Raw genomic sequence first — 11578 nt, 5'->3', positions numbered from 1 at the left:
AAGATATTTCTACCACTATCTCGTAAAAACAGTGAAATAATAGAAAACTTTAAATTTAAATGTTTCGAAAGAACAAATCAAGTTTAAAGTGTTTAACTTATGCAAGGGGCTAAACAATTAATTCCTTTATTTTTTTTATTACATTTTTTTATTCTCTCTTACATTTGCTTTGTCCGTTTATATGATTATAATAGATCCTTTTATCACTGGATCTGATTAACAAGACTAACTATCACATAATTTTTCTATCTATGAATGAAATGTTTGTTTTATGTGTATGCAAAATAAGGATAATTTGGTATGGAAAATAAAGAAGGGGGGTATTGAAGAAAAATGGAGAATTAAGGAAGGAACAGGAAAAAGAAATAGTTAAAAGGAGTGAAGGTGATTGGTGGAGGAGAAGTAAACATTCTACTCTATCGAATCTCCTCAGGACCCAAACAAAAATAGAAATCCCATCGTTCCTATTTCCAAGGCAATTCTAGAACTCACCTCTCACTTCAATTCAATTCAATTCTATAATTACGCACTCACTCTTCGATTTCCTCTTCCCTCCTTCCTTCGTTTCGTTCCTCTGCCGAGGTTTCAATGAAAGGAAAGAACGGCTGAATCGGGAGGGAATGGGGGCCTCGCTGTCGAACCTAGGAACCAACGGTTCGGCCGCCGCTCTGGGCCTCGGCGACATCCCGGAGAGTTGCGTCGCCCGCGTTTTCCTCCACCTTACTCCGCCGGAGATATGCAACCTCGCGCGCCTCAATCGCTCTTTTCGCGGCGCTGCCTCCGCCGACACCGTCTGGCAAACGAAGCTTCCTAGCAACTACCAAGATCTGCTCGATTTGATGCCTCCCGAGAGGTACCGGAATCTCTCCAAGAAGGACATATTCGCGCTGCTCTCTCGGCCAGTGCCGTTCGACGACGGCAACAAGGTGCTGCGCGGTTTTCTTTTGTGTCTCTGAGTTGCGTGATTGATTTTTTGGAGATTAGTTGACGGGTTATGGTTTTGCAGGAAGTGTGGCTGGACAGGGTCACGGGAAGGGTTTGCATGTCAATTTCGGCGAAGGCGATGTCTATTACTGGAATTGATGACCGCAGATACTGGACTTGGGTTCCTACTGAGGAATCTAGGTTAGGTTCTCCGAACCTGCATTTTTTTCTTAAGTTATGTTTTTGTTGAGTTGTGGTGATTTACGGTTAGGTTTGTTGTGTGTGACCTTGTTTTATGACTGTGTTTATTTTTGTTCTTAAAATGATGTGAGGACTTTGGGCAACTTTAGAGAAATCATGCTTCTGCTGATATTTGAGGTTGGAGTTTTAAAACCCATGCTATGCATGCTTCTACTGAGCACGCAGCAAGATGGAGTGCTTAATGTTGTTTGTATACTTCTGTGAGGCCTTAATGGGACATGTACCAGAAGAGAACATGTTTTAGTTTGTGCATGGTTGCTGGACTGGGTTCTGACAAAAACAAGAGGATTGAAAAGTGATAGAAACTGGATCAGACTGTAGAAGGACATGTTCTTTATTGATGGAAAACAATGTTACACTCTAGGTATTCGAGAAACCTGGTTCTCTCCCGACTTCCCCCAACCCAAAGAGATCTCTTCTCCATCTCAATTCCTCTTACTTATAGGCAACTTCTAACTGACTTAATTAACTAACTAACCTGTTAGTGACAAACAGGTCACGGAGGATGACCACTCTGGTACCATGTTGAGAAGAGAGAAACTGAGAAAGAATATAATGAATTCCGTGTGTTGTATACACACATGAACATTCCTATTTATAAAGAAGTGATACAGTAATAAAGAACAAAATCAGTGTCTAATAATGAGCAATATTTGGTAAGATATTTCCCTATCAATTCATATCGTATCTCCCTATTAATACAATCAAATCATATCTCTAACACCCTCTCTCAAGCTAGAGCATATATATCATACATACAATACAAGACAAGCTTGCTACAAATGTCATCAACAAATTCCTCCTTGAGAGGCTTAGTAAACATGTCAGTTAGTGGGTTGCCAAAGCTAACAAAATAAATAATAACAAAGCCAGTAGATATTTCTCTGCCAAGACTATATCTCTATCAAAGTGACAATCAATCTTAAGCGTGCTTTGTCCTTTCAAATCATATCTTTGACACTCCCTCAAGCTGGAACATATTATCATACGAGTTAAGCTTGTTAAAAATGGTTAGGGGGCACGATGGGTGCCGGAGAGTAAAAATGCAGAGGACACAACGACTGTTGGAGAGAAAAAGAAAATGCTCAGAAGACATGGTGGTTGCTGGAGTTGATCATTGCATGACAAGGTAATGCCAATGGTGGCGGTGCAGCCTGGAAAAAACTTTGTGGGAAGGTTACCAGTGGTGAACAATGATATACGGCAAAAATAAAGAAACTGGAAAGCGTATCACAGTTTCTAATTTTTGTTTACAGTAGTGGGCCACATAGGAAGCATGAATTTGAGTTTCCTTCTCGTTAGACTTTGATACCATGTTGGATGGATTAGTAATAAAATAGGTCACGAAGGATGGTACCACTCTGGTACCATATTTAGAAGAGAGAAACTGAGAAGGAATATTCTGTATGTTGTGTACCACATGAGTATTCTTATTTATAATGAAGAAGAGATAGAGTAGCAGGGAACCAAATCAATATCTAATAATGGGTTTGGTAAGATATTTCCCTTCAAATCATATCTCATTTCCTTATTTAATGTAATCAAATCATATCTCTAACCCCTTTAATAACCAATTTCTACCAAACTACCAACATAATGTAGTGGTGGGGAGTTTTGCCAAGTGGATAGGTTGAGGGAATCAAAGGTGCCGAGTGCTGCACATCTCTGCAGAATGCTTTTTGATTCATTGTTTTTGCTTCCAGTAATGCAAATTCATTGCTGTGATAGAAAAGTATTGTGTTTGCTTTGTTGTTGTAATATTTTTACATGCCACTATGAACCATGAAATGTATGTTACAGGTGGCCTTATTGAGAATGCTGAACTCAAGTTGTAAGTCAAAATGTGTTTTGTTATCATAATCTTAGAAAGCAATGATAAGATTATTATTTTGCTTTTCCAACATTATTCGGTGAATGGGGTAATTTGGTGATAGAGGGTGTTAGACATGTTTACCTTTTTATGCGACCCTTAGATCAACTATGTATGCTTATGCAATTTCTTATATAGTCTAGAGCCTCAAAATCTATTTATTGTACTCACAGTTCTATATTATATATTGACAGAACCGTGTCTTAGATGAATTTCACAAGCCTGCTCATATGTTGAAGTGATACTGATAGAGGATAGAATATAAGAGGCTATAATATTATTAATTCCAGAATATCAGTGAGCTCAGTGACTCTACAAGCAAGGAAGAACACCCGAAGTCCAAGACTCCCAGAGAGAAGAATACTCTTCTAACATATTTCTGAACAATAATCCAGCCTGCCTCTTCCCCACTCTCCTCTCCCAAAATACTGACTGCTCACTGCACGTCCCTCATGCCACCTCATCCATTCAGTAACTGACTCTCATTCCCTCCACTACTGGGCCTTATTCTCTGTATCATTCTCTCCACTACCGGGTCCCACTCTTTTTCCATTCTCTCCACTATTGGGCCTCACTCTCTTTCTCCCAGTGTGGATCTGCCATATTCTGGGCCTTTCAGTATATTAGGCCCATAAGCATCTTGCTTGCTGATGCTTAGGAGTTCTATCTTATACATCTTACTTATTCTCCTGGAGCTTTCTTGGATGAAGTCTTGAAAACCGTTTGTCTGTATGTTGTACTCAATGAGATTGATATTTTAATTTCCAAACTACCCATTTGTTATCAACCATGAATTTTCAATCTAGGATCCAACTATCCAAATTTTGTTAGTCTGACATTAAGTTTTAATTTATGTACATGATCAATCTGTTACGGTTTCATTGTAGTCTGTTGTTCTTTCTGATATGCTTTAATTGCTTCATGACTCACGCTTGTCCTTTTGAGAGAGTGTAAACATTTTGTTTTCCATTGTCTTCATCCTGCATGATAATTTTTCTAGTTTGTGAATGATGATTCTGCACTTGAGAAATAGGAGAATATTCTGTGTTGTCATGTGCATTAGATTCAAAGATAAGCTTATTTATATTGTATTGATTTTGGTTTAACATTTCATATGTTATGTGGTCTTTCTGTCCAGTACATCTTCTAGAAGTTGCAAACCTTATTAGTAACGCGAGTGTTTAATCATTGGGTGCTGCTTGTTCAATTTTGAATTTAAATATGTACAAAATTTCAAGTATTTTATTAAACTACTAATTAGATCAAATGATCAATCTGAGACTAGCTCCCTCTCTCAAAAAAAAGGAGGGGGGGTGGGGATACCTGCCCACACACATCAAATAACCCCGTGAACTTAATGAGTTAATTGTTTTGTACTTTTGTATGGCCCAAATATTAACTATGGTACAGAGTATGGACTACTTGGTAGCCCTACTATCATATTGTCCTGTCCAGGCAAAGGCATCCTCAACTAAATTTCCTCCTCTGAAGAACAAAATATCTTGGTTCAATATATATACCAACAGTTAATTTCAACACCGTTATCAATTTTACATGGTAGATATTGAAATGAAGTATTAAATGATCTAACTATTTTTTTATGATTTTACCCAAAAAACACATAAGGTGCCAAGTTAATATAGTATATTAAAAAACTGCCTGTCAATTATGCCAAGAGTCATAGACAGGGGGAAAACTGTTCTTTAAATGCCTGCTTATTTTTTTTAAGGAGAGGAGTGTGATTCAATTTTAATTATTTAGGAATCATTTTTTAACTTTCAATTATGGTTGCAATTTGGTTTAGCTTAGCTTGGTTGATCTTATTTTGTAGCCTTGACTAATCCATGCAAAAGACAACCTAATTCAATCAAACTGACCCGACTTAGGAATAAAACATGAAGAGGTGGTTTTGGTTGGTCTGCAGTGCCTGGTATTAGACATGAATAGTTGGACGTGTAATTGTCAATGTACTTCCGGTTTAATTATGTCAACTTTGCTGCTTATTTGTGCTTTCTGCAAATTGTTGCACTCTTGATCCTGATGCCGGTTTAATCAGTCAGCTCCTTTTTCTGAGGATTGCATTACACTTTTGTTTTTTGTTTATTTCAGGTTCAAAAATGTAGCATATTTGCAGCAAATATGGTGGTTTGAAGTGGATGGGGAGATCAGCTTCCCATTTCCTGCTGATATTTATACTCTCTCCTTTAGGCTTCACCTTGGACGATTTTCAAAGAGGCTTGGGCGACGGGTGCGCAATTATGAACATACCCATGGTTGGGATTTAAAACCAGTGAAATTTGAGTTGTCAACAATGGACGGTCAGCAAGCATCATTCGAGTGCTGCCTGGATGAAGCTGAACCTGATGATGCACACGGCAATCAAAAGTGCGGACATTGGGTAGATTACAAGGTGGGTGAGTTTACTGTCAGGGGATCAGAACCTACAACCAAAGTAAGATTCTCCATGAAACAGATTGACTGTACACACTCTAAAGGTGGGCTTTGTGTAGATTCTGTATTTATTATACCTAGTGATTTGAGAGAGCGCACCAGAAGCGGCATTCTGAAATAACCACACAGAATAGGAATTTATTTTTAAATTTTTTTGATAGTTGGTATGCATGGTATGAAGGGGTAAAATATACGTTCGGTCTCTAAAATTTTTGAAGTTTAATTTTAGTTCTTAATTCTTTTGTGAGTTTTTAGTTTCTCTGGTTTTAAAATGCACATTTTTGCCTCTCCAAATTATTTAAAGAACACTTTATTGATGACAAAAAGTTGGTTTGGATAGCATTTGGAGGAAAGAAAGGTGTATTTCAAAATTAGAGAGAAAAAAAACCGACAAAATTTAGACAAACTAAAACTGAATTTTAGAAATTTTAGCGGGATAAAAACATATTTTACCCATTCTTGAGTTTTTATGTAATCACCGTTTCTGTGTCCGTCCATTCTCTGTTTTCTACCTTTGTCAGATGAGATGAATACAGAAACAGGAAAACAAACTTCGCTAACACTTGCCTTGGCTGGTCTGTTCCGTCTGGAACTTAATTGTGATGCTGTAGTAGATTTTCCTCTCCTCGTATTATTGTGCCTTCCATCAGGTATTAACACAAATTTTAATACACTTGGAAAATGTAGGTGCACCTTATTGAGTGCTATGTTAAGAACCAGAGCTGATGTTTGACTATTTAAATTGCCACTTACCTTTATAACAATTCCCAACTAAATACAATACTCATTCTCTTGAGTTGCATAGTGCTGATTTCTTTTACGTCACTACAAATATATAAATTCTGATAGAATGCTAAAAGAAAATGTCTTAGTCTCATGTATTTCTAAATAGATCTTTCTATGCAATGGTTTTCCTATGTGTGTTAAATTATTTTGGTAAACATATATTTTCGGTCCTTCATATTTTCACTAATTTTGTTTTGGTCCCTTGTCTTTTTAAAATATTCATACTAGTGTCCTTTTGAAATCGATTTCAATTTATTGGCACGATTTTGATTATTTTTTTACTGATTTAAGACGACAAACTTGTTAAATTAGAACTACTTATATATATAAAAAAGTTAAAGCATATAATAAATGTTTGGACATGTGAATATATAGGTTGAAAAATGTGTTTTACGAAATTTGACGAGTTATTCGATAGTTGACCGATCAAAAAGTTGGCTTTCACCAATAACGTTGAATTTTTATTTTGATAGACGTGAGTTGAAATGATTGCAATCTGATCAGCTCCAAAACTATTTGGATGAAAATATTATTAATGTTTTGATTAAATTATTAAATATTGTTTAATATGAAATAATTTTTATTCATAGAAATTGAAATACTCTATTTAAATAAAAAATAAAATGGAATAAATTTAGATTGTTTTGTTTAAATACAATATTTAAAATAAAAGTTATTCAATATTAATGTATTTAAAACTCTTGAAATTTGTGAAATTTTATGTCCATTTAAGAGTAAAATAGGTAGATATTATACCATGAAGTTCAAACCGTCTAACCTAATCCCACCCTTTTCCTTTTTAATTTTTAGATTGAAGTGAATGTTTTAAACAAGCTTCACCTTAAATAAACTTCATGCAGTCGCTAAATTTAATGATTGACCAAACATAATAGGCTTTATAAAAGGCCTAGAACTTTTTCAAAAATTTGATTTGACTTAAAAGTTTACACTTTGTTCTGAATTAGTAAATTTAATTATACCTTTAATATTATATATATATATATATATATATATATATATATATATACTGACTTGACTTGTGACCGAGTTCTATAAAAAAAATTGTTTGTTTTTCATATGATATCTTTAAAAAAACATAATTTTAAAAAACGATTTTTTAAAGTATGATATTTACAAAATATATTATTTTAATTTAATATTGATTTTAAATTTCCAAAAAGCATTAATTATTCTTTTATCATTTCTATTCTTATTTTTCCTTTAATCTCTAATTCATTTACATACATGTGTTAATTATTATGTAAAAATGAAAAAAGTAAAATAAAAATCTTATCAATATTTTAATAGATTAAAAAAAATTATATTGATTATTTTTTTTGAATTTTTTTAACAACCTTTAGAGAAGAGAACGGGTTTTGTTTTGCCGATAAAAAAAGAAAAAAAAAGAGAACGGAGGAAGTATATATTATAGGAGATTAAAAAATGAGATTACTTCAAAGATCCGTTCTTCCAATAAAACTCATGTTAGTTTTAAATATTAAATTTAATGTTATAAAAATATCAGCTATAATAAATAATACTTACTTATAATATTTTTTAGGCCTTTTTTGTTTCTGAGAGCATAATATTATGTTTGAGTCTATGTTTATTAAACAGTGTAATGTTTAACTTTTTTTGTCAATAAATTTGTTTATAAATACCTTTTAAGGTAGAAAAAACTAACAACTAAAATTAATTTATGTTTCATTTTAATTATAGAAGTTATTTTATAATTTCTTTAATTTTTTTAATTTATATAAATAAGTTAATTTTAGTTTATAAAATCATTTTACTTACTTACTTAATTAATTTTTAAAGTATTTATAAAAACAAATTATTGATTACCGTGTAGTATGATATTTGAATTAGATATATAGCAAGCAGAAGTGTTGAAGTAAGAAAAAGGTTTGCATGGACAGAGAGAAATTGAAGCTGTGTTTGGGTCATGCCAGAAAAACAAACAGATCTACATCGTGGGACGGTGGAGAAGAATTTTTTATACCATAATTAGGGTTCTCTTTTCTCATCTCATACTCTGTAACTTCAACTTTCTTTGAGCAATGTCGGTTGTCGTGTTTTTAGGTTCTTCTGCTATAGATTTTTGTCACTGTTTTATAACATTAGATTTAAATTATTAGAACTTCGTATAGAATCATCTATGTGTATACTATATATCAGAGGAACCTATTCTGTGGCTATAGGATCTCTACGCGTTGTGGTATGAGGCGAAGTTAACAAATAAATGGTCCATGCCCTTATGTTCGGCGCCGTTTACGTAGAGTGACACACCTTTTGCTTCTGTTTCAGTCTTTCAGAACTATTTCTTAGGCAGGTAGTGAGTTCTTTATATCACTGATGTGGTAGCTAGGGTTATATAGTGACGTATAGTTTTAGAAATTTCTCTCCCTCACCGAAACATTTCACTGATGAACAAAGTTGACATGCATTTACAGTATCATCCAACGCCTGTTGAGGACCACGCACACATTCTAATTAATATTTTGAAATCTGTTCTGCATAAGTAGCTAGCTTCAAATGTGTGTAGTTCATCGACTTCTTCATCAGGCATACACAGGACCACCCTCAACATCTCCACCAAGCTCTCTCTTCTCTAGTCTCTACCTATACATCTTCTAGCTATACCTAGGTTTTTATGGTTTGCAGTTTCTTTACCTTCAGCTTTAATTGTTTAAACCTATCTTCCCTCTGCTAAAAATTATTATTTACTGGTTAAGGAACTATAGTAACTTTTCAAACAAATCTACACCAAATAATGCAGGTTATATACTTTCGTTAGTTATATATATTGTGTATTTATTATTAATGCTATACTAAATCTTAGAATATTTTTATTCAATTTTAAAATGAAATAAAATCAATGGCTTTTAAATAGAAATAAAATGTTTAAAATAGTACGAAGTATTGCAACATAAAAATATTTAAAAATAATAAATCAAGTCGACAATATATCAAAATTATAATGTCAAAATAGTAAAATAAATATTATAAATAAAAAATCAAACAAATCATTCTGGGTTGTCTCCGCATTCTTATTATATTAAAATAATACAATTGTAAGGAAATATAAAAAAAGATAACTCATTTTGTATGATAGAGTTAGAGAGATATAAATGATTTTTATTTTTAGTTAAGGATGTGGTTAATTTTGAATAGAATGATGTATTTTATTAAATAATAAAATTGTTTAATTTAATAGAGGATAATATTATGGAAAATAATTATAAAAAATATATCTCTTTATATATGGTATGGATATAATAGTTAAATAAATTATATAATATAAAAGTATTGCAATAATAATAAATATTTTTTTTTATCATTGTCATTATTTTTCTATAAAATATTAAAAATAAAAATATTTGGTCAAATAGGGTCGTACAAGTTTTTCATAAAAAAGAAGAAGCTAGAAATCGGCTAAGATGAGGTGTCAAACAAAGCTTACAAATATAATTTTATTAGAAATAACCATTACATTTAAAATATAAAGAGCATTTTATTATAACAATCTTTATATAGTTAGGAAAATGGTTTCTCTAATATCTTTTCACATGGAAATGGTAGGAATATAAAAATCACCAAGGATTTTAATAAGCTCAAGAAGTTTGGTGATTGGGTTAAGTTGAAATCACCAATTCTTTCGCCACTTGCATTCCTCCTTCCTGTGTAGATGTCATTCATGCAACAAAATCTTTTTTCTCTAATTTACTAGCTCATAACACCATACAAGTCCAACAATCTAATAAAAAAAAATATAAAGAAGTGAAAATATTACAAAGTATTAACAACTAAATTTTAAATATATCTCAATCTTTATAAGATGAGATTTACACTTTTACTCTATAAATTTTCTCATGCTGAAACTCTTTAATTCGTATATGCGTCTATATATTATAAATGATCCAATAACATGATTTGATAACTATCTAATAACCAGTAGTCTAAATAACTGATTTATATTGTGAAATTTACATTTACTTGTATATATAAAATATATAAAGTGTCCTATCTTTAATCAATATGAAATCTTAAATAATTATTTTATAAATTAAGTTAAACTTAAATTTTACTTTTAATAAAAAATAAAATAATAATAATAAAATAAATAAAATGAAATATGAAGAGTTAATATGCAAAATAAAAATGGTGAAGAAGATTTTGCAGCGGTTGATGGAGCAATAAATAGCATTGGAAGCTTGGGGATTGCGATTACGCCAGTGTATAATTATTTTATGCCGTATCGTATTCGTACGTCAGAACTGATCGGTATTGAAAAGTATGTAGTGTTGTTGTCATGGTGCATGAATCAATAAATTAACTCAGTTCAAGACAAGTTGGAATATTAATCTATTCTACAATGACCTTTGTCACACGCTGTGCTTTCCATCACTATTGTCACTTTCACCATATTTTGGGCCCAAAGGAAAGGACTTCCCTTGTCGTTTGGAACCCTTAATCACTTTTGTGTCTACCAAGTACTCCAAAAGTCCAAACACGCACAGTCCTGTAACTCAAACACATAAACTGCATAAAAAAATTTAGAAAGGAAGATACCGACAGAAGAAGGAGTGAAGTTGTGCTGTCTTCAACAGTGCATGAAACACAATTAAGGTGAAAGGGAAATGGTGTTGAATGAACATAAGATGAGCCCAAGTTGGTTTATTTACCGTCCTTCACTTGCCTTTTAATGGTGCAGCAGGGTTATTGCAGCTTCTCTGTCTTCCTCGGTGTTGCAATTTTGGAACTCATTTCACTTGTTTCCCTCTGTTAAATCTCTTTCTGCATTATTCACTGCATCAATTCACCCACTCATATCATATTCATGCCATATTTTGTTTACTTTAATTATAATTAAACTTATCATCACTCCTTAATATATTCAATTAATCACCTTATAATGAATTCGTTATAAAACTATACTTTAAATATTACCAACTTTATTAGTAGGTTGGCTTATTTATGCAGTACTGAGTGAGATCTCTGTATACAACTGACCAACCTGTTATTATAAAATATTATATTAATAATAAGAATATTATTAAAGTTATTTTAACAAAGAGACTGAATAATTTATACTAGTATTCAAATCATAATGAAAAGTAGAAAAAACCATTTACTATGACAGTGTTTTACATATAGTTTAACATGTATTAAATAATGTTTAAGTCTAGGTGTCTTATATATAAAGAACTTTATTACATAAGTATCTTGTGAATAATATTTGTATAGAACCTTCTAATGAATAAAAGTATTTTTAAAAAAATTTAT

The 11578-nt window shown here is 32.3% G+C and overlaps 1 protein-coding gene across 1 annotated transcript; it reads left to right on the top strand.

Moving 5' to 3' along the window:
• The first annotated feature begins 286 nt into the window (after positions 1-286).
• On the top strand, positions 287-6302 carry LOC137814520 (F-box protein PP2-A15-like). The gene is made up of 3 exons (XM_068617306.1): positions 287-926; positions 1007-1125; positions 5165-6302. The coding sequence occupies exons 1-3, from the start codon at positions 621-623 to the stop codon at positions 5625-5627; spliced, it is 888 nt and encodes a 295-aa protein (XP_068473407.1). The 5' UTR covers positions 287-620; the 3' UTR covers positions 5628-6302.
• The last annotated feature ends 5276 nt before the right edge of the window (positions 6303-11578 follow it).

The sequence above is a fragment of the Phaseolus vulgaris genome, chromosome 1 (genome assembly GCF_000499845.2).
Source record: "Phaseolus vulgaris cultivar G19833 chromosome 1, P. vulgaris v2.0, whole genome shotgun sequence".
Classification (NCBI taxonomy): domain Eukaryota; kingdom Viridiplantae; phylum Streptophyta; class Magnoliopsida; order Fabales; family Fabaceae; genus Phaseolus; species Phaseolus vulgaris.
This window is presented reverse-complemented; position numbering and strand designations above follow the sequence as displayed.